General features: G+C 42.1%; 2 protein-coding genes across 18 annotated transcripts; one reads left to right on the top strand and one right to left on the bottom strand.

Moving 5' to 3' along the window:
- On the top strand, positions 6417 to 18622 carry LOC109726224 (FHA domain-containing protein PS1-like). Of its 9 annotated transcripts, none has more exons than XR_002220451.1 (7): positions 6417 to 6579; positions 6667 to 7728; positions 7896 to 8383; positions 8662 to 8897; positions 9383 to 9465; positions 9598 to 9666; positions 13646 to 13809. XR_002220451.1 is itself a non-coding variant. In XM_020255712.1 (3 exons), the coding sequence occupies exons 1-3, from the start codon at positions 7707 to 7709 to the stop codon at positions 8731 to 8733; spliced, it is 585 nt and encodes a 194-aa protein (XP_020111301.1). In that variant the 5' UTR covers positions 6425 to 7706; the 3' UTR covers positions 8734 to 9023. The 9 variants fall into 9 exon arrangements, 1 of the variants encoding a protein (XP_020111301.1); XR_002220448.1 differs by adding an exon at positions 18382 to 18622 and having other exon boundaries at positions 6419 to 7728; positions 13646 to 13861; XR_002220449.1 differs by adding an exon at positions 16940 to 16977 and having other exon boundaries at positions 6419 to 7728; positions 13646 to 13861.
- On the bottom strand, positions 15322 to 25823 carry LOC109726225 (protein AE7-like). Of its 9 annotated transcripts, XM_020255717.1 has the most exons (9): positions 25595 to 25823; positions 25426 to 25509; positions 25128 to 25207; positions 24968 to 25039; positions 22863 to 23020; positions 22090 to 22195; positions 21878 to 21992; positions 15849 to 15894; positions 15322 to 15740 (listed from the first exon to the last, which is right to left on the bottom strand). In XM_020255717.1, exons 5-9 carry the CDS (start codon positions 22984 to 22986, stop codon positions 15640 to 15642), a joined length of 492 nt encoding a protein of 163 aa, XP_020111306.1. In that variant the 5' UTR covers positions 22987 to 23020; positions 24968 to 25039; positions 25128 to 25207; positions 25426 to 25509; positions 25595 to 25823; the 3' UTR covers positions 15322 to 15639. The 9 variants fall into 9 exon arrangements, with proteins under 9 accessions (XP_020111306.1, XP_020111308.1, XP_020111304.1 ...); XM_020255719.1 differs by lacking the exons at positions 24968 to 25039; positions 25128 to 25207 and having other exon boundaries at positions 25455 to 25509; XM_020255715.1 differs by lacking the exons at positions 24968 to 25039; positions 25128 to 25207 and having other exon boundaries at positions 25595 to 25821.

The following is a 26340-nucleotide window of genomic DNA, read 5'->3' as shown; positions in this document are numbered from 1 at the left end:
CGGGCGCGCGAAACCCACTTCTGGGCGTCCGAAACTCCTAGCCAATACAAAACTCCATCTTGGTTCCTCCGCCTGCGATAAGTTGCGCCCGTAACCTGGTCCGGTGATTCTCACATACCACCCTACACGTGTCAACACCCACATCAAACACATGGTGAATATTCAGGCTCACTTCTGGGCGCCCAAAACACAGGATCCGAATTGACTTCCAGTTTCAGTTCAATTCTTCACTCAAGATTTGGGCTACCCAAATCAGGTTCTGGGTGCCCGAAACTAACAAAACTCCAGTTTTGCTTATTTAAGTACACCAAGTCTATTTCTGCATCCATTTCGTGCAAAAACAATTCCGACTCAGTCCGACACTCTCCAGATGTGTCGACTAGTCACTAATACTGTAGCCAATCCGATACCAAACTCCCGAAACACTACACAGAGTTGAGCAATAATCGGTTTTGTTCAATCAGTAATTTTATTCATAAAAAGAATACGTTAAGCTATCTAATAAATTTTAATATTAGATTTAAATCAATCAATGATACTTTTACTTCAAAATTTGAATGTTTCTTTTAACTTTACAAATTTAGTTACTATGCTTTATTACGTATTCTTTGTAACTAAATTTATTAAAATAAATAATTAGCTTAAACTTCATCAATTTTTCTTTTATTTTTCAGTATACAATCTATATGTAATTGATTAATATTATAAAACTAAAATTTATATTTAGTAATATAATCTAAACTATTTAAAAGTATGTATAAATATTTATATATTTTAATTTTTATAATAAAAGAGGAAAAAATTTAATTGGATTAAAAAAAAAAAATCTAACTTTAGGGCGTATTTGTCCATTTTTCACCATGGAATCGGAATCTGAATAGATGAATCCGTTTGTTCGTATTTGCTATTGTGGATTTTTAATTCCGATTTCGATTTCGACGTGAAGGGGATCCCATTACTCTTTTTTTCGTATTCGGCCTAGACCGAATATTGAAAATATTTGACATCACGGAATGGATTTCGTTGGATAATTTTATTTTTTTTAGTGTTATTTGTTAAACAAAGTTTTAGTTTAAATTATATTATAAAATTTTTAAATCTTTTTTGAACTTAAAAGTAAAAATTAATAATTCAATCAAGCATTTTGAATCTATTATAAATTAATAAAGTCTAAAGTTTTAATTCAAATTATTAGTGTAAAATTATAATTAAATCTATTCAATTTCAAATTGAAATGTAATCTTATTTTTATGTTTGAATTTGAACAAATCAAAATTTAGTTTTATGTTTTGAATTATCCATTCAATTTTAAATTTTAGTTTTTTAAAAATATATATTTAAAATTTTGATATTATTTTAAAATTTTGACGTAAATTTTTAATATTTAATTTTAGTTTGAATTTAAACTAATATATTATAACGATAAAATTGGTATATTAATTTAATTACGTTTCTAATATCTATCTAAATCAAACACCGACAATGAAAGTGGTTCATTCCGATTCCGATTCAAATGGCAAACCAAATAGAATGAGATTGAATCATTCCAATTTCACTTCCAGCTTATTCGCATTCCAATTTTGATACCGATTCCGACTTTGAACCAAACACACCCTTATAGTCTAAATGAAAGAAAAAATTAAAATGAAATTTTTAAAAAATGACCTACTTCTAGTTGGCCCCACACATCCCCAACCCCACCAGTTCGTTCCCCCTCCTGCTCCCGCTCTGCCCGCCACATAGCTTCCAACTCTGTAGTGTTCTAGAGCTTTGGATAGGATTGACTTCAGTGTTAGTGACTAGTCGGCACATATGGAGAGTGTCGGACTGAGTCGGAATCAATTCTGCACGAAATGGATGCAGAAATAGACTCGGCGCACTCAAATAAGCAAAACTGAAGTTTTGCCAGATTCGGGTGTGTAACGACCCAGCCCACTAGCAACAATAACTCGTTGGGCCCAATCACCGGCCCAAAATGCTTAAGCCCAGTTATTATTATTAGTGTCTAAGTCTCTTATAAACCCAATGACAACCCCATTCCCATCCAATGTGGGATTATTGGGATGTCACAGACTCCCCCCGTTAAGGCCCTGACGTCCTCGTCAGTCCAATCACACACATAGCCCAAGATCACCAGACGATGTGAGACTCATCTCGCTAGCCCGTCATCCAGACCCTTGCTCAGCCGAGACTCGCCACACATGTCTAGCTGGTGAACCGGCTCTGATACCAAATGTAACGATCCAGCCCACTAGCAACAATAACTCGTTGGGCCCAATCACCGGCCCAAAATGCTTAAGCCCAGTTATTATTATTAGTGTCTAAGTCTCTTATAAACCCAATGACAACCCATTCCCATCCAATGTGGGATTATTGGGGTGTCACAGGGTGCCCAGAACAGGGTTTGGGCCGCCCAGAAGTTCAATGCATAACTGAACAGAACTGGAAGCCAATTCGGATCTGTGTTTCAGGCGCCCGGATGTGGGTCCGAAAATCCACTTTGGAAATATCGTTTGCGCTGACACGTGGTTGGTGGTAGGTGAGGTCCGCCGGAGCCGGTTATGGGCGCAGCACATCGCAGGCGGAGGACCCGAAGGTGAGCACGTGTATAGTCTGGAGGTTTCGGACGCCCAGAGAAGGGTTTTGGGCACCCAAAAGTACCCGTTTCTGCAGAATTGCAGGTTTGCAGCTGTTGTTCCTGAGGCTTATTGGACTGTTCTAACACGCTATAAATAGGTGGTGTTCGACCACAGTGAGCTCTTTTCATCTGTTCTTCATAGAGAAGTCCACTTTAGCATCCTAACCCTCCCATTCACTCAAATTGCATCAAAGGTCCACAAATTTAGCTTGAGGAGTGCTGATTCTGCAGTTTTCCAGCGACGACCTTCGGTGTTTTGCCTCGTGTGTGACGTAAGAAGGTCGGATTGTAGTGAAACTTGGTTTGATGGATTCTAGACTTTCAGAGGAATGCACAAAGCCTAGAATTGTAGATTTTGGTTGAGGTGAGCTTGGTCGATTCCATATTTTTCTGGACTGCTGGTGACTTTGAGCTGAAAATCTTTTTTTTTTTTGTTTTCTTGATGCTATCTTTGGAAGTAGGGAAAGTTTGGACCTGAGTTAGATATCTCAGTATACTTCACTGGATTTGAGACCCTTCTCACCAGATTTGGATGTGATTAGGTGAGTTTGGACATTGGAGTTGGGTTAATTTAAGCTTAAGTGCTGAATTATTGGATTTTTGTAGATTTCAACGCTAGATCCTTCAAGTATTCCAGTTGCTGATTTGGTGTGATTTCGGCTGAGTCTCACAGTAGTTTCAAGACCTCCTTGCTGCCAGGAAAGAGCATTTGAGGTGGGTTTTCATCGGGTTACTCCTAAGTGCATATATAGTCGACGTGTATGATTTCCATTTTTGTCTACTATTCAGTTTGATTGAATTCATCCATTAGCTTTGGGTTGTAATCTGAATTGTAAAGCATGCTGAATGAGTTAATAAATTATACATGTTGGACTTGAAATTTTGATTTAGGAGAAAACTAGCATTTTGACCCGTCATATGATTCTACTACCTGATTTAGCTCTAGGAGCCGTGTTTTGATTATATCGCCGTTGTTTCAGCGCGGTCGGTACTCGGAGTAGTTTAAAATGTATTTACGCTCATACTGAGACGCTGAGCTTGATTTTACAGTGGAGTCTAAGCTGTTCCGGGATGTCGGGTGCCGTCGGGGTTGACGGTGGATCTAGATTTCTGTTTTTAGTCTCAGATTGTGCCGAGGGCACTGGGTTTGGTTTCTAGACCTATTTTGACCCTATCTACTTGACTTTGGCTTGTTAGAGCTTGATTGAGCTCGACAGAGATATGCTGCATACTCGGTTGGGTAGTCCCACGGGTGCCACTCCGAAGACGGGCGCTGTTCTTTTGCGTTGGTGTCGTTCGTGCAGGTTGGACTTGCTCTCCACGGACTGGTTAGTGTAGAGGTAGCTATATAGTCGCAACCGGGCGGGACAGGTGTGTTCACAGTCCCAGAGACGGGTATGATTACAGTTCTTATTTGAGATTGGGTCTGAGTTGACATTGTTCTACAGAGGGTTAGAGTTAGAGCATGATAGTATAGCGATATTTAGTTGTAGATTTGTTCCAGCTTTCTTTACTAGTCTTGCTTATCCCTGTAGACTTAGTGGGTGGACCGATGAGTTCGAGGGCGGCACCCACTGAGTACTACTTCTTTTTGTAGTAGTTCTCACACCCAATTGTTACCCTGTTTTTGCAAAGCCTTCTGTTCCGGCTGCTGCTTCTACCGAGACTGATCGTGGCAAGGGCGTTGTGAGTTACAGCCCTTCCAGACGAGTCGCAGAGCTAGAGGAGCACCAACTACAAGCAGTTGTAGTTTTTGGGTCTTTACATACAGTTGTTGTATCTCGCCAGAGCGAGTTTTTGTATACCCTGGATAACATGTATGCAGTGAACCACAGTTTATATATATGGTTTACTTTCCTAGCTGCTCTATACTACTGTTTGTAGTATTGTATGATTATAGGTACTTCTACTATTTCGCTTCGTATACGAGAAAAATTTCTATGTATACGGCGGGTCTGTTAGCGAGCCCGGGGAAACGAGTAATCCGGGGCGTGACAAACTCCCAATTCATGATATTAATTTATAGGTAATTGAGCGGTCGCGAATTATTCATGAATAATAACCTTAAACTCCAAAAAAAAATCACATTTTATTTCAATTTTTTAGAAAAAAATATATATACAGATTATTTTATTCATCTATCTATCTTCTATACAAACATGAAAGGGGAACCCCTTGGAGCCCTCTCCGGGTTCCAAGGGTCCTTTTGTGGGGCCCACCTTAAAAAAAAAAAAACCCTCACACACACTCTCTCTCTCTCTCTCTGGATTTGGGGGGTACTGTTGGGGCACTGTGCGGCCCACTTTTTTCCCACCCACTCTCACAATATTATATATATATATATATATATATAATATATATATATATATATACTAATATAGAGAGAGAGTGTGTATTTATATATAACATAATTTAATATGGTTTGATGTAAAGTTTTTTACAAATGGATAGATGATAGTGTGTATGGTTGTAATATTAGTTGACTTCGTGCATTTTATAAGCAATTGGCAGATGATTTATTATTGTGAGTGTCTCCAATATATATATATTATAATTCTATATTATGTATGGGATATATATATATATTATATATATATATATTATATATATTATATAGTATAGAGAGAGAGTGTACATTTATATAGAATCAAACTAAATATATGGTCTATGATGTAAATTTTTTTAACAATTGGGTTAGATGTTTTGTAGTTCTAATATTTTCTATATATATATATATATATTATATATATATATTAAATTATATATTATATATATATATATATATTATCTACTCTCTCTTACACATATATATGTATAATGCTAAAGAAATTACTACATACTCTCTCTCTTTCGGGGTACTTTTTTTTTTCTTTTTTTTGTTTTCTCTCTTCACTCATGTGGGGTTTTTGGTGTTTTTTTTTTTTGTTTTTCCCTCACCTCTCTCTCGCATATAGTATAATATATAATATATATATATTAGTATATATATATATATATATATAATATACATGAGAAGAGAGAGAGGTATGTAGTAATTTTTTTAGGCATTATATATATATAATACTATAATATATATATTATAATATATATATATATATACAACTCTCTCTCACAAATATATATATATATAATGCCAAAAAAATTAGTACATTACCTTCTCTCTCTCTTCTCATTATATATAGGTAGCTCACTCTCTCTCACATCTCTCTCATAGATATTATATACCTCTCTCTTCTCTTACACACATTATATACCTCTCTCTCTTCTCTCACTTTTTCTCACAGTATTATATACCTCTCTTTCTCTCTCATTATATACCTCTTCTTTCTCTGACGATGTACCTTTTTTTTAAAGGAAAAAATCTCCCACACAACTTTCTCTCTCTCCATACACTCACTCTCTCCTCTCTCTCTCAGGAGCGCCTCTCCGCGATGGCTGCGAGCGGGCGGGCCAGCCGCGTGCGAAGCCGGCGCGGGGGGGCGACGGGCGCGTGGGCGGCGGGCACGAGCACACGCGCGAACGGCGCGGAACGAGCAGGCGCCGAGTTGGGTTTTTTCCTTTTATTTCCTCTTTTTTCCTGTGAGATGCCATCATCTCTCTCTCTATTTTTCCTTTTTTCACCTTTTTGAATATTTGAATCAGGATTCTAGCTGGTACGGCAGGGCCTCCGCGATCAGCGCGAGGGGGAGGGGCGGGCGAGCGACGCAGGGGGCGAAAGGGCGCGGGCGCGGGCAGGCGAGCAGGCGAGCGTCCGCGGGCGCGGGCGAGCGGGAGTGGGCCCGGGCATGCGGGCGCGAGCCAGGGCGGCGCGCCGCCGCGAGCCGGCGCGGATGCGGCCCATCTTTGGAAAAAAAAAGAAGAAAAAACAAAGAGGAAACAGAAGTCAATGTGCCCATACCTTAGCCCATGCTTCTGCTCCCATGCTGACCCCACACCAACGGGTTTGGATCCGGCCATACTGTCGTACATCCTCCCCATCCCCCCCAATCCTTTTCCTGTGCTCGCTCTCACCCTTTTCCCCTCTTTAGTCATTTTCTCCGTCCTCTTTGCCATTCACCTGAGCCAACTTCCCCCGTAATCCCCTCCTCTCCGTCCTCGGCGTCTTCCTCGCTACCCCTCTTCTCGCCTTATTTGCCACATGGCACCACCTCCGCCACCGACCTCCTTTGGTAGCACCTTTGTGCAGGTAGACTAATGAAGCGTCGTTGTCGTTGACTGCCCCCTCAGCTATGCCTTTCTACGTGCTCGACAAGAATGGCATCGTCGCTATCACCGACGGGGCGCTCCAAAATGCCGCTCGGCTCCTCAACATGGACAGCATCGGAATGGCTATGCCTCAAAGAAAACCATGGAGTTCTTCTTTCCTTGGTTTTTTTTTCTCATTTCTTTTCTATGGAAGGGAACAAAAAAAAATTGTTATTGTGCTTCTAACATCAATTTCTTTACTGCGGCTCCAGAATATATTGTCAGAACCCGTGGTTATGCGGCTCCAGAATATATTGCTACAGGTTATATTTCGACTCATCCTCAAATTATGCAAAAGCAGATAAATATGAATGTTTACGCTCGCTGTTATATATTTAGAAAGTATACAAGTTGAGGTGGTAACATATTACATCAGAAATAAACAGGACCCGATTTCGATGAACAGGGTCGGTTAGAAAGTATACATGTTGAGATGGTAACAGATTACATCAGAAATGAACAAAGCCTGATTTCGATGAACAGGGTCGGTTAGAAAGTATAGAAAGTATACAAGTTGAGGTGGTAACATATTACATCATAAATGAACACGGCCCGATTCCGATGAACAGGGTCGGTTAGTGATAACTTATTTCTAACAATGTTTACATTTTTCCGCGAGGCCACTTATCCGTGAAGAGCGACATATACAGCTTCGGTGTAGTGCTATTAGAACTGTTATCCGGAAGGCGAGCACTGGATGAAGATCGATGATCCCTAAGCGGGTACGGCAGAGCTCTCCGCAATCGGCGCCGCTGCGCTCTCCGCATTGTTCCTGCACGCGGTCCACGGGAGCGGGCGTATCTTAGTGGATCGGCAGAGGGAGATGGTAGTTTGAATGTTAACTGGTGAAGTTTTTTGCTGTATATATATAATGCCATTTAAGATTATTTGTATTATAATTTTAATTTTGACTATTAGCTTTCTTTACAATTACAAGCTTTATTTTACTTTTAAATGTCGCTTATGTAGATTTCTTCAGCAAATTGTTAGGTTTTATTTCTTTCTGCTTCAGTCATAAGGGAGCTTGACTGCATGAAGCGACATGGAAACTTCTTTAGAAGGCCATCTTCAAAGGCTTCTTCAGCACTACAATGGATTGAAGAATGTATGAAAAATACAAGTTGGTGGATTGAAGAATGTATGAAAAACTTCTTTAGAAGGCCATCTTCAAAGGCTTCTTCAGCACTACAATGGATTGAAGAATGTATGAAAAATACAAGTTGGTGGCTCTATGTCCAAAGCTCTCTAGAGACTAAACCAGTGGCACCAACTCCTCCTATAACACCAACTTTGCAATTCATTGATGGAAATAATGAACTCGGGGCTAAGATCTTTAGCTCCATGTCTTTCTCAAGATATGGAAATTTCATGCATATTGTTTCTCCAACAGCTAAGGATCACATTCTAGATTGTGCTCTCCTGTTCAAGGAAATTAGGAAAGATGGACAACTTATCATTCTTTCTAGCAGCACGACTCTCAAAATCAAAGCCATGGCAGAGGTAATAGTATGCCTTATTGTTGTTCAGTAATACTATACAGACCTCGCCTGATGTATTGCTGTTTTGAATTGGGTAACCTAACTTCAATATTCTGACGTTATTATTAAACTTTAGAATATATGTGATTTAAGTACTTTTCCATCGGAATTTAAAGGTCATTACTAGCAAATTACTTATATATTAGCAATCGAAGGGAGGCATTTTTTACCTTTCTTAGAGTATATTCAAATGGATAGAATGGCAAAAGAATGACCGTTGTCTTTTTGTGCTGTGTACAGGGGCAACGCCCGCTTCCGCATCTCCTCTCAAATGCCATCCTCTTTCACTGCCTCATCCGACGTCCAATTTGAGTCCTTCATCATCAGCATCATAAGATCCCTCCCTACATCACTCTCCCTTTGATCTATTCTTTTTGATTGGATCCTTCTTATCTGTGATTCATTTTAATCGTGATGTTGGGGTTGTTTACCATGCACGCAAACTGTTCGATGTATTGTCGCTTGCAATTTTAAAAGTATTTATAGGTCCTAATCATTGTTAACAATATTTTTTTTTATTTATTTGTAAACTGTTTGATATATTGTCACTGCCGACTTTAAAAATCTTTATATTTATAGGTTCCTAATCATTATTAACAATATGTTTTTTGTCTTTTTATTTGTTAATTTTAATAAAAGTATGGTGATGTAAATTTAACTCAAAAATAATTTCGGTTGGAATAGGGCAGCAAAAAAAATTCCTGTGTTTTATCATCAGCATGTTGTTTTTCTTTGTTTATTTGTGAACTTCCTCCCTCTTTTATGCAGCTAAAGCACATAAAATAAGATGTTGAGCTGATTAAGGATGAATATCCCAACTAGAGTTCAGCTGAAACATATAAAATTGAATATTTGATCAGACTGCTTTTTTTTATTTATGAATATCTGAACTACTATATGAGTTAAATTTTTACGTGTCGTATGTATTTAGGCTTTTTTTTTGCGTGTGTTCTTTAACAAGTCTTTCAGGAGCAAAAAGTTGAAGAAGCACACAAGCTCTCTATTATAATAGGCGATCTTGAGTAGCAACTGAGTAAAGAGCAAGTAAGAATATAAAAAGTTTTAATTTTTAATATTTATATTCAATTTAGAAAATATGACAAAACATTATATAGTGCTTCAAGATAAAAAGATAATAATATTACTTTGCATTCCTTTTAATTATTTACTTTGTAGGATTGCTTTGAAATTGAAGAAGTTTAATTATTAAAGTCAAAGGCATAAAGCACAACAGAAGCTAAAAAGGTAGGTTTCAGTTTTTTTGTTTAAGAAATGCTATTGTCTTATCATTACTTCTTTTATTTTTTTTTTATTCCCTTGAAATTTTCATTTACTTTTGCACCTGGTTGATTTATATTTGGTTTCTACTGCTGTGGTGATTGACATTTTGTCACGCCCCGGGGTCCCTTTTAGTTTAAAAGGTAGCGGAAAAGCGTCTGAATTTTTTTTTTTTTTTTAAATCTGACCCCAGAGTGTGCCAGATCCGCCACAAATACAGGAGTTCCACTGTTCACACGGACAGCGTCTCCCCTATATTTGCACGGCGTCGCACAAGTACAAGAGTTCAATCATACAACAACCACATCCAGATGAATATACAAACAACCACAGATATACATTCATACACCATTCACCACAGATTCACAAATATACATTCGCTATTTAAATATAAATCCACATCTATCAGTTAAAATGTTTCCAACCACAGAAACAGGTTTTGAAATACTAAGATATAAAATTCACAGAAAACCTTTTTAAAACTGTTCCCTACACAGGAACTTTTAACTTTTCAAAACGCTACCACGAGGGGTAGAAAGCCATTTCCATTTCAAGAAAACGCAAATTCCTTTATTACATTCCAAAACCAACTGAAAACTCAGATATCCAAATAGTAAAATAAAACTGAACCATAATATGTCTAAGTTAGTTATTTATTTAATCATGAAGAGTAAGGGTAGATAAACCAAACCACGGGACGAAAAGCTCTATCGTATGCTAGACCCGTTCCTCACCAGCTGTCCCACTCGGACCGGCTACGTCACCTGTAATGGGGGCGGGGGGTGAGAACATGTAAACATGTCTCCCTTCCCAGTGGGTACCGCAAGCCGAAGAAGGCGAGGGGTACTCACCAGTCACGGAGAACTAGATAGATATAAAAGCTGGTAAGTAAAGATGCTGATAAGTAAGAAGCTGACAAGTATAGATGCAGGTGAATAAAACAGTAGCTACAATAAACAGATAAGGATGTACTGGAAGTAAACACTATAGCTACTGTATGCATGCGTCAACTGACAATAACCTCAAAAGTACCCAATCTCGCTGCCCTATTGGTCCGAAGACGTCAGGCCCATGCCACACCGCTCAACCTGTACCTGACCCTCGCAATAAAGCCCCTGGGTCAGAAGCATATACCCTCGCAATAAAGCCCCTGGGCTCACGGGTTGGCAATCCAACCACTTTTCCGGAAAAGAACACCCTCTTGCGGTGGATCAGACCGCTGGTGTTCGTGAAATGCGTACCTGGAGTGGCGATCAATGTAGTATGCTCAAAGATCTTCCATCGGCAACTAGCCGACAATCCAGCCCCTCAGGGCACACCGACCGTATAGATCATCAGTAACTAGTCGGCTACGTATATCAAGATAGAGCTGTAGCAACTCGACCGAATAGGTCATAGATATCAAAATAGGGGAGCCGCCCAACCAAACCACAGATATAGTGAACAGATAAGTCAACTCTACTCCTAAGCATGATGTCAACATGGAAATAACTGAGTAGAGGAATGCAGATATAAATGCAGGTGTAAGGTTCAATATAACAGTAAGATAGAGTAAACAGTAGGGGTGAAGAAGGGTCACCGAGCGTGCACCACTGTACCGACGTCGGGTCGAAGTACCCACCTGTACGTATCTGATGAAGGTCTCTCGACTGTGAAGACGGTGCGACCGAACCTACGAAAGGTCCAACGGGTTAAGGTCTAACCCACTGACATGTAATGCTAACTCACAACCCCCGCTCACCAGAACCACGACCGGTTTTCCAAAACCGATTACCGAATAAGCCGGAAGTCCCGAAAACCGCACCGAAACTTCATCGTCGCTCACCCGTCATTTCGGAACCCTCAAAACGACGCGGGTGACCAGCCAACAAGGCTCAGCGACGCTACACTCAGCCACGAGGCACCGTCGGATGAAATCCGAACCGAAACCGCGTTCTATCGGCGGATTTCGCCGAAAACGCTCCGGAATCACTTTTCGATTTCCGCAAGGGCTTGGGGCCTTGGACGATCAGTCCAAAGGTTATCCTCAGCCCAAACATGCTGCCAACAGCATCTACAACGAAGCAAAAAACCCAAAAGCCCATACCGATACGTGAAATCGCATCTTTTCATGTGATTTCTAGGCTTTTCTGGACCGTGCACGCAAACCAGAGGTCGATTAATCCGACCGTCATACTCGCTGACAGGTTTCAGCGTGCCGGAGACCGTGCTCACCATTCGGAGCACATTCTGCGACTGCGGTGCGCGCACGAGCGACGCGAAGGTCTGTTAAACTGCACGCACAGCGCGAAGATCGCGACTAATTCACTAACCAGGGCATCTTTGCCGCTGTCGGAGGTGAGCACGATGTTCAGCACGAACCCTAGATCATCATGCTCACTTCCCGAAGTTCAGGAGGCTTATCGGATCACCGGAAAGGTGACCGGAAACTCGAAAAACAGTGCTAGAACATAAATGAACACTCACAGTGAGGGGGGAAGCTAGGGTTGGCCGCCGGCGATATTCCGGCGGGCGGTCCGGCCGGGGATGGGTGCACCAGATGGCGGGGCTCCGGGGCACTCCACGTCAGGCGGCGCAGGGCGGCCGGAGGTGCGGCGGCGGCGTACGAAGCCGCCAACTCCCTTGCGGTTTGGTGCTTTCCAACAGTTGCCGGCGGCGACGCGGCGGCCGGGGCTGGTCGGGGCCGGTCGGGAGCGATGCCCGGGAGTTAAGGCGGCCCGCGCTCGGCCCGTACAGCACAAAGGCGGCGGCAGGGGGCACCTGCGGCGGCCGGCAGCGGTCAAGGGTGGCCGGGGTCGGGTGCGGTGGTCGCCGGACGGTCGGCGGAGACCTCCGCGGCCGTCGGGAAGCGGCGGCAGGGCTTGGGGGCGGCGCAGCTCCAAGGTTGGCCCGGCTCGGTCTGGGCTAACCCGGGCTGGCCGCAACTCCCTCAGGCGGCTCCGGCGGCGTCCGGGGATGGCCGGAGCCGGGGGAACAACGTGCTGGAGGTGGATCACGGCCGGGGCTTCCCTTCCAGAGGTGGTGGAGTTGCCCCACCTGCTCTCGGCCAAGGAAGAGGAAAGGGTGGCCGAGATGGTGGACCGGGTAGGTTGCAGGAGGGTTTCCGGTGGCCGGAGCAGCACGCCGGCGACCGGGGCGCGCGCACAGATAGGGCAGGGCTCAGCTGGGGCGGCTAGGGTGGTCTAGGTCAACTGGGGGCGGATTAGGGTTAGGGTTTCACCTCGAAACCCTAGATCTTCCTATATGTAGGTAGAGTAAACTTTGCGGAAAAACCCCCGAAGTTGATCAATTTCGACCCAGCTCCCTACCAGTTGGTGCACCTTGCACGACAGTCCCTCCGAGTTCGAAAACTCGCAAAACGGCGCATAAAATAATGGGCTTCTTCGCGATTTATCTGTTTTGTCAAATCAGCCCCTTCGCGGACTTTTCGCGATTCCCGAAGATCCGTCCGTCGGATTTCCAAACGGATTGCGCCAGCGCGATCAGCACGACTGGGGCATCGAATCTAGCATTTCGTTTCGTCTGAAAAGGTCTCCGATTTGCGACAAAACCCACCCTCATTGGTTCCACCAAAACCACATATAGGTATAATCATATGTAAAAGCCATTAAACCCCTTTTTCTCGACAACCGTGCATCAGAACCCAATTCTGTCAGTGCCAATGGTTCCAGTATAGTCGAGAGGTTCGAAACGAGCTATTGGAGTCCTATGTTCGGAGGTCTGTACGTGCCAGAGGCCAAGTTTGCTTCGTGGCTTCTCCGGAAACCGGAGTTACTATTCACTTAAGTCGAACTTCCAGGTCTCATAACTTCTCTACTTTAGCTCGGTTTCGCCTGAAATTTGACGTGTGCTTTTATAATTACATTACACATAGAAACATTATCAACAAAGGGTTTAATTTTCATAAAAAAAATGACCGTTATTACACATTTGGGAAAATGAATAGGTCACAAGCCCGTCTTCCAAAGTTAGCTGAAATGTTTTATTCTGAAGCCATAAAACCTGCAAATGAAGAATATTCGAGTGCAAATGTTCATTATGACGGTGGATCAAATGGTGATTATCAAATAAAACCAAACAATGACCAGTTGCGGAATCTTTTTTTTTTTTAGCAAGAAAAGATCTTTGGCCTTTTCTATCACAAATGAAGAGGAAAAAGCAGGTGAGCCTTAAGCAATTCCTATGTACAAAAATTTTGGATATTTATAAGATTATTTTCTTATGGACTCAGTTTCAGTTAGTTTAGGTTTGTAGTTTTGGTACCATAGATGTTCATTTTATTTTAATTGTTTGCTCAAACATATAAGACTTTGCATTTTACATAATTCTATTAATATTTTTGCGTTGTTTGCTAAGCACTGAAGAGGTAGTTTGTCTTAATAGTTGCAAAGTGAGCTAAATCAATACTACGCCAGTTTATTGCAGAATTCGTGGCTTCAGTTTTTAGAATTATTCATCTATTTCTCTAATTTCTTTCACAAGTATTTTTTTGGCCTATTTGGAATAGCTTTCTAATTTGTTGCATAAAAGAATAAATTTGGCATGATCAGAAAAATAATATATTTAGATCATGCTAGAATGGTAAGATATTCTTACCAGATTTCCTTTTATAGGGTACTACATTTTATGGTTTTTTTTTCAAGTAGAAATAAGTTGTTTTGTCTTTCAAATTTCATAGCAATCTTAATTTTGGTTTCAATTTCATTTTAGTTTCTAAGGTTTCAATTTTATAGCTTCCATGATTTTTTTNTCATCGGTGTTTTTTAAACAACTTTTTTTCTCAATTGCTATTTGATACTTTTCTTTCTATATTCTGGTGTAATATTTTGTCCTTCCAGATCTTTCGCATAATTGGAGGCTTTCACGTTGTTATGTTCATTTTCATGCGCTAAGTTGTCTTCGCAGGTTTAATAAACAACTCTGAATGATAATCGAATATATTGTTTTAACCTTATCAGCAGTAATCTCTTGCGTCATTGCTAAATGTAGAAAATTTAAAAATGCTCTAATATCTTTCATCTTTGTTTTAGACATGTTTACAAATGGTTGATTTAACAAGATTGTCTCTTTTGTCTTTCAGTAATCGTTCCAGTGTTTGCTACATAGGTTTATTTGTTTACACTGCTTAAGGGTTCGCGAAATACTTTTGTTGTATTTACTTTGGTAACATCTGTAATTCGCGGCGCGAGTTTTGAATTCATTAGAACATTGAAATATTTGCTACTAGGGTTTATTTGTTTACGCTGCTTAAGGGTTCTCGAAATACCTTTGTTGTGCTTGCTCCGGTAACATTTGCAAATTGCGGCTGGAGTTTTGAATTCGTTAAAGCATTGAAATTCATAATTTTGCATTCACAAATTTGCTATATTTCGAATTAGTTGTAAGTAATAAAAAATACCTTGACCTAAAATTAAGCCATCTTACTTTACAAAATTCTATAGTTGGAAAAAAATTATTTAAAAACTGTAATACAATACTGTTGTATTAGCTCCTAGCTCTCCGCCGCAACGCGCGGGTCCCCTTAACTAGTAGTTTGGATAAAAAGCTACATAAGTATTTTTGTAAACGATATGCCCCGATAAGCAGTTACCTCTGCCGACCAATACAAAAACCCAGATCGCATGAATGAAGCACCAAAAATTTTTCTCCACCGTTGCTTTCCATTTCCCTGTTATTCACAATCTATTCATAATCCAGAAAGCTAGGAAATAACGTTGACCCAACAATTAACGAATTGTCAACCTAATCCAGCAAAATACTTGTTGCCGAAACTCCTTTTTTCTAGCGAGCACACCAAAATTACCCATAAACAACTTTGCACTGCACTCTGGGAAAGTGTAGGCCACCCTATATCACTCAGATTCCGTTATCAGTACAGACTGACTGCAAAGCATGACAATGAGCGCAGTAGTCGATAACAGACCCGCTGCAGTCCAGGCATCAGGCAAATGTGGGTGACAAGCAATCCTCGATTACTTCCAACAGGGTAGGGTTTTCCAATGCTGCTGCGACCCGTTCTTTGTCATTCAATTGCTTATTCACTGCATTAGGCAGAGAAAGTATCAACACTTCAGCAATATTAGTGTTTTACCAAAAATAGAAACAGGCAGGGTTGGTACTGAAGAAATTAATAAGAAATGAGAGCGGACCAGTTGCTTCAGTTGCATGGGTTCCAGGCGCAATTCTTATATCCACCTACACAGTATGCAGAGAAGATTTAATGCAAGGATGATAGAATCCTAATAAATTATGTACAACAAATAACTGGACAAACACGACGAAAAGCTGGAGGCCGCCTAACATCATATAGAGACTAACATTTGGATAACATAAGCTGGAAATTGCACGTGGTCAATTAAATGCGTACTTTATTACATGTTTTGCCCAATCATGGCAAAAGTGCATGAGAATTCAAAATCAAACAACAAAAACCGAAAAAGCCTTTAGTTCTAACTACTTGGCGCACATGGACCCTACGATTTCAGGTCCTATCATATCAACTATTTCTTACCCATTCTCTCTGTGTTCTACTCTTTTCTTCCCTCACATAAGATCTTCTACTTAGGCAGCTGTAAGGTACCGAACTTCTTAAATTATGAAGTTGCGGTGGGGTGTAGTATGCTGAAATTTTAATATAAAAATAAATATAAATGAAAATAGTGTGAAATACTATTTTATTGGACTTATAGACATAAAATATAAGTCTGGAATGGCTCGTGTTGAAATCGGAGCGAAAACAGATGATTTAGAATTTTCTGTGTGAAACGGGGCAGATAGATTAGCAGAAAACGCATAGTGTCAGAAAATTCTGAAAACTGGAGGATAAGCCAGAATTATTCTTATGAGGCTAGATTTAAAGTTTCGTATTTTTCTGACACCCGTAGAGTGAGAAATAAAATCCGAAAGCCATCTGATAAAGATTGCAGTTCGGCACAGTTTTCGGTGACCAAATGGGGTCGAAACTGAAAGATTAAAATTTCTTTCGTTAAGTTAAGCAAAACCGAACATGACTGTCAAATTTGAGCTCAAACGGATATTCAGGGAGCTCCGGCGAAAGATATCAGATTTTGAGCTGCCTGATGTGAATAGTGTATGCTACTATTGAGGTGTTGACTATAAGTAGAAGCTACTAGGCTTCTTCTTCCTCCTCAGCTGCAGCCAGCACAAGCATCACACGCACATGGTGAAGGAGAGAGAAACCCTCTCTTTCTCTCTCTAAATATCTCTCTCATCTCTCTAGATCTTTCGCCCAAATTCGCGGCGTTGGTGGAGATCGAGCTTGCGAACGCGTTGGAGGCGACGGATTGAGCTTTCGTGCGCCCGTTGGAGCGACGTGTTTTCATTGCGGCGTTCACATTGGGGTAAACTTTTGGGATTTGGCTTAATCTTTAACCTTAAGTATTCTAGTAGCCTCTAATGAGCATTCTTAGCATGTTGCTCCATTTAATTTGGATTATTTGGGGCTAATTGCATGTTAGGGCTCAAAAATGGGATTTTGCAATACGTGAGGGTTTGATCTAAATTGATCATGTATAAACCTAATTGCTAGGTTTTCTGACGCGTTGGCGAAGTCGGTTCGGCGATACGACGAGCGTACACGAAGATATTAAAGAACGAAGCTGTTAGGGTACAGATTGCCGCAACTTGCGGCGAAAGCTTCCAAAAATCACGAAATCGGAATCCTAGCCTCGTGATAGCGATAAAAGGTGGGGGGTGTCATCCCGAAGCAACTGGGCTTCTCCCTATGTCTAAGTATTTCTATGTTGAACATACTACATATATAGTATCATGCATGTTAGGGTATTTAGATGTTACTTTTACTATTCTTGCATGCTCCCTTGTATTGCGGCATAGTAGGCTTGGCATGTGAACTTAGGGTGCATGAGAATGAGTTTGTGACATAGAACCCTATAGAGATAAGTTAAACAATAACTTGATCTTGCATGGATGACATATGACTAGTATAGTTGGGACAATTGCATTATGGCAAGTGACATGTGAACCAAGTACATACTTGACGAGTGGCATATGTATACCAAGTAAACAACTTGACGAGTGGCATTAGAACGTAGTGTTAAAAGAATACTTGTGCATGTTGGTCATAGTGACCGGGTACCTTCGTTGGAAACGGATTTGATCATACTCACACAGTCTGTTCAGCGCTTGTGGCGGTCGCCCCGCACAAGTAGTGCGAGCTCCGGAGTCTTGGCACGTGAAACGATTGGGATAGCCTATGTGGGGTCCCAAGGGATAGCCTATGTGGGGTCCCGCAGACAATCCCTCGGGTGGTTCGAGTCCCCCTTCATAGACGGATTTGAGTTGTGAGTCGAGGGCGCGCCTTTGGGCCAGCCAGATGATTGGGTAATGAACTCAAGAGAATTATGCATATTGAGCATAGTAAGCATATTGAGCATGTTGAGCATGTTGGGCATAGTAGAATTGCATGTATACTTAATAGAGTTATTATAGCATGTTAGAGATTACATGGCTATGTGATTTACTCTTGTTCTCCAGGCATAGTAGAACCTTGCAATTCTTTCTATATGCATCAATTACAGTTACAGATATCTATCTATCTGCTTATGCCTGCTTAGACCTAGTGGGAAGATCGGCGGAGTCGGCGGCCGAACCCACTGGGAACTATATTTAATAGTTCTCACCCCGTGTGGTTTTGGGGTACAGGTACACACAGAGGCGAGCCAAGCGAGGACCGCGGCAAGGGCATAGCGCCCTAAGTGAGCCTAGTTAGTAGCTTTTCCTTTATGCATTAGAGTACCCTCGTGTACTAGAGAATGTTTTGGATAGTTATGAGAGGGCTACTTATATTTTGAAGAAACATGTACTTACATTTTGGAAGATGAAAATGTAATATATCAAAGATGTAAAAATGGAATGTGAAGTAATAGCTAGATGTATCTCTCTTTATGCACTTGTATGTATACTTGTGTTACTTGCTCTTGTTGTATTGCACTCTTTGTGCTTCTCTCCTTGTTGGATCGTGTATGTATTGAATTATTCCTGGGCAATTCTATGTACATGATCTTACTTTTGAGCCTTGGGCGGACAGGGGAGGTGCTGTCCGTCCGGCGTCTGTTCGACGCGCTCGAACCGGACCAAATTGGTAGCGGTCTCGGGGCGTGACAGATAAATGTGGTATCAGAGCAAGTTAAGAGCAAGTAAAAAGAGAGAGTCTAGGACGACCTAGGAGACCCTAGGACGGTAAACCTTAAGGCTATAGGTGCGTGAGTGAAACGTGAACCTAAGCCGAGTGGCGGAAGATAATTCGATTGGGTTGAAGTTGTCACTATGTCTCTAGTTGTGAATAGAGACGGATTCAAGTGGTATTAGTTCTTGGCTTGAAGTGAGAGTGTTGGCGGCCGACAACATGACACCGAGAGTCTAGAATGAGTACACTTGTGTGCTTCCGCCTGATTTTAGTGTTGAGTCGCGTCAGTCGTGGTTGCGAGCGAGTTTATGGGTTGAGTTTATTGACCTGGTTATTGCGTTTCAGGAACAAATGTCTCCAAGACGCTACGCACGCAGGACGGTTCTGGCACCGCCGCCCGAGGTGCCAGAGCAAGCTGGACCTCCTCTGGTGCCAGAGTCGTCTAATCCTAGTGAGGTGCATGAGCTACGGGCTCATATGACCGCGTTAGCGGGTCGGTTTGATCGTCTCCAGGAGCTAATGGAGCGGCAGATTGCTGCGACGGCTGCGACGGCGACGGAAGGTCGTAATCAGCCTGCACCCTCGGCGCACGTGCCTGAGGTGGCAGAGGGTGAGGGCGTGGCAGCAGTCCCGGTGGCGGCATGTCCCCCACCGGCAAGTGTGCTCCCGGCGGCTTCGGGTTCGGCAACACCCGATGCAGCGGCTGAGGAAGTAGAGCGGGAGCGCGCGTTGACGGCTCTTATAAGATTCAAGAAGTTCAACCCGCCAATCTTCGAAGGAGAGAAGGTGGAGCCGTCGATGGTCGAGTCATGGATTGACTCAATGGAAACCCTTTTCGAAGATCTCTATACCTCGGAAAAGGACAAGGTGAGTCTCGCCACCCATTGCCTCGAGAAGACAGCGAAGGTGTGGTGGAAACGAGTGAAACGAGATCGGCCTTCTGATCTTCCACCTATGATGTGGGATGAGTTCAAGAAGGCGATGTTTGCCAACTATTTTCCGGATACGGTGAAGCGGAAGTTGCAGGAGAAATTCCGCACACTGAGGCAGGGGGATCGCTCGGTAGCAGAATACGAGCAAGAGTTCTCTCGTATTATTGACTGTGTCCCGGAGGTTGTCAGAGATGACCGGGACCGGGCGGATTGGTTCTTACGAGGACTCCGGCCTGGAATCTACAGGGCCGTACAGTTGTTCAAGCTCACAACCTTTGCTGAGGTCTTTGATAGAGCATTGTGGGCAGAGCATGGGGATGCCCACGTGCGAGAAGAACGTGAGCTGATGGCTGGATCTAAAGACAAAGGAAAGAAACGTCAAGGCGGTGGTTCGGGGGGACAATCGAGTTCCAAGAAGCCACCGAAGCATCCGCGCACACAGTCGTGGAGTCGAGGGACGCAGCAATGCGCTATCTGCGGTGGTGGGGGGTGCTTCGAAGCTTGAAGGCACTGCAATCAGCCCGCTCCGGTCAGGAACTAGCGGAGGTGAAAGGAGCCCAGTTGTCTATGAGGAGGGAGCCTTTACTGTACGGGTTCTTTACGTTGGAGAGCCTCGGTTTTCAGCGTAAAGAATTTGAATCGTATGTTGAAGAGGAGGGCTTCCTAAACTTCGTGATAGGAGTTTACGAGCCGTACAAGGAGCAGCGATGCGCTTATCTGATTTTACAGCAGATACTTTTGGTGCTGTTTAGCCAGGTTCATGAGGAACTTCTGTGCCAAGTAGTTCAGGTACTTGCGACGGCCCCGCAATCATTCGGGTTTGCCGTACTGGCACTTAAGTATTACAGGTATGGCGCACGCTTTGCGCCAGAAAACGTGTAGGAGGCCGAACTAGAACTCGACTACTATTGGCCTGACATCCAGTTAGAAACTCATTTGGGCTCTAGGAACGTTGACTAGTTTGTTTAGCAGTTAGGAGCCGTTGCCCATGAACAAGAACTAGCACTGGAACAAGTTGAGCGCTATTAGATGCGTCTCAGCTTTGCTAGGCAGGAAGAAAGCGTGCTTATCCTGGCCCCGAGGGGTGCCACTATATGAACCGGCATATTTAGGGAATAGCTCCTCTAGATAGTTGACTCGGGCGTTGAGGAAGTTAAGGCGGCCGCGGTAGGCATAGTTTGTATCGGGACCTCGCTTGAGGCAGTTAATTTTGGTATGGACGCTCGTGTACAGCTAGGAGGCAGAGCCGTCCAAGGTACCGAACTCAGACTCGCCGCTTGTGGGCAGGCGAGCCTCGGCTGAATCAGCGGAGTCCAACTGCACCGTGGTAGCGTGCGGGTCGGCTACTGCGTCGTCCACCCCGAGGAGGTATTACACGACCTCAACGGCCTCAGCTACGTTGACTGCCTTATTCGCCCCGGGAGCGACCTGTCAGCGCCGAGTTCACGGGAAGAACGGGTGTCAATATCGTGAACGGAACCGCAACGGATGTGACGACGCGAGACACTGGNATAAAAAAGTAATGAAATCATATGTATAAATGTTCTCAAACTAAAAAGAAAAAAAATTATGTTTCAACTTTCAACTTAAAAATGTTTGTTGCTAGTTCTTACTTCTTGTTTCTTGCTTCTTTCCGCTACTACTTATTGCCATTAGAGGGAGGAAGAGAGAATGACCAAGGAAAAAAAGGGAAGACAAGCATTCAAATTAGGATTTATTTTTCAATTCCTCAACATTTTAAAATATATTGAAAAATCCCAAAACCTCAAAAACCCAAACCCTAAAGACATTAAACATAAATATCACGAGGCGCGTCTAAGGCGCGCGTTTTACTCCCTGAGACGCTGAGACCCACGCCTCACGCCTAGGCGCTGAGACGCGCGCCTGAGGCGCGTGCCTTTTCAAACAATGTTAGGCAGTAGATATCTGGGGAGAAGAAAAAAACTCAGCAAATGCCAGGCACAACGAAAGATCTTTGGTTGTCGACAGAAATTTATTTTTGAGAAAATCCACACAATGCAACTGAGGGGGAACAAAACAGACCTGCTAAAAGAGGTGCTTTAAGGAGAATAGCATTTACCGCTGGACAGCATACCTTGTAACGAGATGGAAGACTGCGTATGAGTTTTACACGTAGGCAAAGCCCAATAATAGTTGCCATACTGCAATGCTCCACTGTCGGAGTAAAAGTGACCCTGTATCAAAGCAAGTAGCTCTTGAGTAAACTACGGAAGTCCGAAAATTCAAGACAAAAGAAAAGTGTCGACCAAGTTTTACAATAAGTATGTGTACCTAACATGACTCTTCTCGTCGTTCACTTCAATGGCATCATCAGTGACCACATTCAACTGCTCCAAAGAGTATGGGTGTTCTGGATCCTTTATATCTCTAATATGATTTGTGAAATGTTAAGGAATTAAACATGTGCAGTTACAGATAAGCAATAGGTCACCTTCATAAATGATCCAGGTATGGCAAGAATCGCTTAAAAGGAGAATAATGCTATTCAACAAACAGGGAGAAAAGAAAAGGAGAGAGAAATTCAAACACACAGGACTCCATATCACCAAGTCACGTTGCAAAATTTGTGTCACTTTTTTTGAAGACAATATACCCATGAACATTTTTATGAAATCTGTTCAAGCTTATTAACCTAAGGACCAATTTCCAAACCAAGTATATAATCCTTAGAAATCTCTCAGATAAGGAAACCAATTTTTTGTATATACCATACACTACACAGAATGGACTTCAATAGACTTGTAAGTTCACAAAGGGAAAAGGATTTACTAAATTTCCTAACTGTTTCAATGGAAAGAAGAAAAAAGGGACTGTTAGAGCTATATGAACTTGGACTCGCACTTAAAACGTGTTTAGTGGTTTCATATCACAGCATAAGGAGCTGAAATTAAGCAGACAATATACACAACAAAAAAGCAAAAAAAATGGAAGCACAATATGTCAGAAAAACTCCCAATTTACCGAAAATCTCAGAAGACCCTCATGAAACCTTGTTCAACAAAATATGATAGATCATAGATAAAAATTTTGCAATAAAAGGATATCAAATATTTCTTGCTGATCAATGGGCTCTTGTGCATATTCATCTATAACTGCTGGCAGTTTATGAACCCGTCTCTCTTTCCTCTCATATACCACAGGGTTAGCATTTATCAACTCCGCAACCATTTTCACCGTAACAGGTGTTGCTTGATATCAATTCCTGCAGAGAAATTAGGAAAAGAAAAATGACTAAAGCGACTGTTCAAATACAGTGATTATAAACACTTCAAAACTGAGAGTAATAACAACAGCGACCGACCCTAGCGCAAGTGGCAAAGGGCTTGGTAGTTGACACCCGAGGTCCCAAGTTCGAATCCTAGTTGGTTCACATTTCTAGCTACGTTTATTTCTAAATGAAATAAATGAAACAGGTAGCATGCTACCTATCTCTCAACAAAACAGCAGGATATTTTCTACTCTTGATCAGTTTCTATTTGCAAGATAAATAGAACAACTAAAATTTAGATCACGAAATCTTTGACCACGTACGCGAGTCAATAAAGTTAAATCAGAAACAAGCTAATTATCTTCAACTAAAATTTAGATCACGTAATCTTTGACCATATACAGCGAAACACCGTTGCCCACTTCACTTAAAAATCAGTTCGACAGAAAATTAAGCGAAGTTTTTAAGATGGCACCGGCTAAAAACATGAGAACCCTAAATAAAAAGCATTACAGCACCGAGCCTGATAGTAATTCTCATAGTTAGGCGCCTAATCCAACGAGAATTAGAATAAATCTACATGGTAACAAAAGCGAAAATATATAATATATCCTATCCAACCTATTTTCCTTTTCATGATTTGAAAGTAAGAGACAGCTAAAGTAAAATCCAAAAACTAATTAATTATTCTATTTCTCATAATCACAACGGCCAGATAAAGAATGTAAACTTTTTATTAAAAAAGACAAAAAAAGAAATTTGATCCCCACGAGAACCCTAAAGAAAGGATTATAAGGGATAAAATAAGGGGGGGGAAAGGGTGATAAAAGAGAAGAAGTGGGGAAGGTACCTTTCAAAACCCTACGTGGGGGAAGAGAGGAGATAAGCGGTTACTGTAATAGCTATTTATAGATATTTGCTACGAGAGGGATGGGGAAAGAAAAGGTGTCGATCGAAAAGAGGAAAAGTCCAAATTGCGAAAGAGAATCTCCGACGACTTGGGCACCACCTTAACCAACTCCATCCAGTTCATCTGAGAAACCAAAAACCTGAACCGAATGGAAAATTTTCTGGTATTTTGAAATCAGAACCGAACCGATTTTGCGAAAAAAAGAAAAAAGAAAAAAAAAAAAAAAGAGTTCAGTTTGGGTTGGGTTGAGTTCGGTTCGGCAGAGTCCCACTTCCTCTTAAGATATCCTGTGTTTCTCCCACATTTATTCAGTGCCATTTCATTCGTCACCACCATATTTATTAACGAAAGTCAACACTAACGATTGATTAATTCTGCTTATCAAACTTTTCTCTGCGAAGGGAATCCCAAAACATGCCGCGTCAGCAAAAGACTCGAGTTAGAAAAGACAAGTGACAGGGCGACACTACAAAAATAAGCACAAATTTAAATATAAGCATTTCCACCTACAAATTACCTCATTAAATAAGGAAAAAAGAGGGTAATAATATAGGTGTCTATAATACATAAAATAAACCCTTGAAGAAGGGGATGAAATGAGTGTGTGCAAGCGGGTCACAGGTGCACTCATATGCACACACGGGCACACACCCAAACACGCACATCCACCACATCCCCATCCTACTGCACACAGGCATGCGAACACACACAACATAAAACAATAGACAATGATTTGCAAAACATTTAAAAACTTTTGTAATCTATGAAATTGAACAATTAACCATCTAATTTGAAGAAAAACGTCAAATACTCGGACGACTGTAAAAGCTGCAACTTTGGAACCCCCCTTCAGTAGAAGAATCGCTTACACAGCATTAGCAACTAATGTTATACATGCAAGTTTGCGACAATCGCCTGTTTGTTCTCTATTATTTCAATTAACAAAAACAGCTATTAACATTATATGACAGCGGATGTATCCAAAAATAAACCTTGAAGCATCGTAAACAAAATCAAAGAGTAACAATAACCTGGAATTTAGCACTAAAAACAGCAATCAGCACCACAAGTCCCCCGATCAGTTAAAGATAAACGAGTAATTTCTACATGCCAGAAACAAAGAATCAGAGGCGGTGTGGACAAAATTCGACCAAAACTAAAAATGGATTCTCCTCCCTGAAACCAATTTACCTGCATCGATCGTTCAAACAACATCATCTAACACCAAACAAACCCCCAATTCAACCCAAATCGTCCCAAATTCAAATTACCTTCAGAGAAAAATAACACGATCAATACGAACCCCTAATTACGATCCCACGAAGAGAAAACAAAAAAAAAATAAAGGTCGAGATCAACAGATCAAGCTGAAGAACGTGGCAAACTTTTAAGAGTCCAATCAAAACAAGAACCGATCGGAAACCAAGAAGGGATCAAAGCGTATTTGACCAAGATCTAGAGAGAGAGGGGGGGGCTACGAAGTACGAACCTAGGGTTACTGAGGATCGGATAAATCACCTCGTTGAGAAGGACTATCTCTCCCTCTACCATCGCCGATCTCGGGGGTTTCTCTCTGTCACGAGAGGAGAGCGAGGTGACGAGAGAGACGAGCAACAGGGGAGAGAGAGAGAGAGAGAGAGAGAGAGAGATGCGAGTACAATAGCAAGCGGCGGTCGACCCCTGTTCTGCACTTCTCTCTTTCTTGCGGCGAAAGTAAATGTCGCTACGACGCCGACCTCCACTAACCGCATCCGACGGCTGTGACGAAGTTTATGAAGGACGAGGCGGCGGCGCGACGGGGTCTGACCGTTGGTATCGCGATATTTCTATTGGGGAGTTTAGGGGGAGAATTTTTGGTCTGAGTATCTCATCGAATCATAAACGTCGAGCAGGTTGCGCACGAAGTCGTGTAGGATTCCGCAGCATACGGAGTGTGCGGATGTCGGATCCACCGTTCCGTTTGCCAACGGCAAATCTTTACCGTCCAACGATCAGTGGTGAGATGTACGTCATGGACAAGCCATGATAGAGGAAGGAGAGAGGAAATTAGAGCTAGTAGAAAGGTCGGAGAGACAGGATCAAACGAAGAGGGATCCTATAACATACCGAATTTTCAGTAAGACGTATCGAACTTCAGTCAAATTGACCGAAATGTCGTGATGGCCGAGATGGTGAGGCCGTGAGATGTTCCGATTGTTTCAGAACGGTTTGGATAGTGTTTAGGACCTTGAATAGCAAACCTGAAAAACTTCACATTTTTTTGGGTGTGCATTGGCTCTCGGGATCCGGACCCTGAGTGCAAGGTTCGAACCCCGAACCCGCAAAAAGTCGGGTTGGTCCAAAATGTTACGGTTGTCACGCCCTGAACTTCAGCGGAAGCTCACCAGTCACGTGCACAGATCCG

This window comes from Ananas comosus, linkage group 21 (assembly GCF_001540865.1).
Source record: "Ananas comosus cultivar F153 linkage group 21, ASM154086v1, whole genome shotgun sequence".
Taxonomy (NCBI): domain Eukaryota; kingdom Viridiplantae; phylum Streptophyta; class Magnoliopsida; order Poales; family Bromeliaceae; genus Ananas; species Ananas comosus.
The sequence above is the reverse complement of the archived record's forward strand: the minus strand, read 5'-3'. Positions and strand labels throughout refer to the sequence as shown.

Bases quoted from the DNA above. Each gene is read 5' to 3' on its own strand.
- LOC109726225 (XM_020255717.1), bottom strand. From the start codon at position 22,986: ATGGTTGCGGAGTTGATAAATGCTAACCCTGTGGTATATGAGAGGAAA. The intron at 21,993-22,089 runs GTACACATACTT...GCTTTGATACAG, and splicing joins GACGAGAAGAGTCATGTTAG to GGTCACTTTTACTCCGACAG. The intron at 15,895-21,877 runs GTAAATGCTATT...CATACTGTGTAG, and splicing joins ACAAGGTATGCTGTCCAGCG to GTGGATATAAGAATTGCGCC.
- LOC109726224 (XM_020255712.1), top strand. The intron at 8,384-8,661 runs GTAATAGTATGC...TGCTGTGTACAG, and splicing joins AAATCAAAGCCATGGCAGAG to GGGCAACGCCCGCTTCCGCA.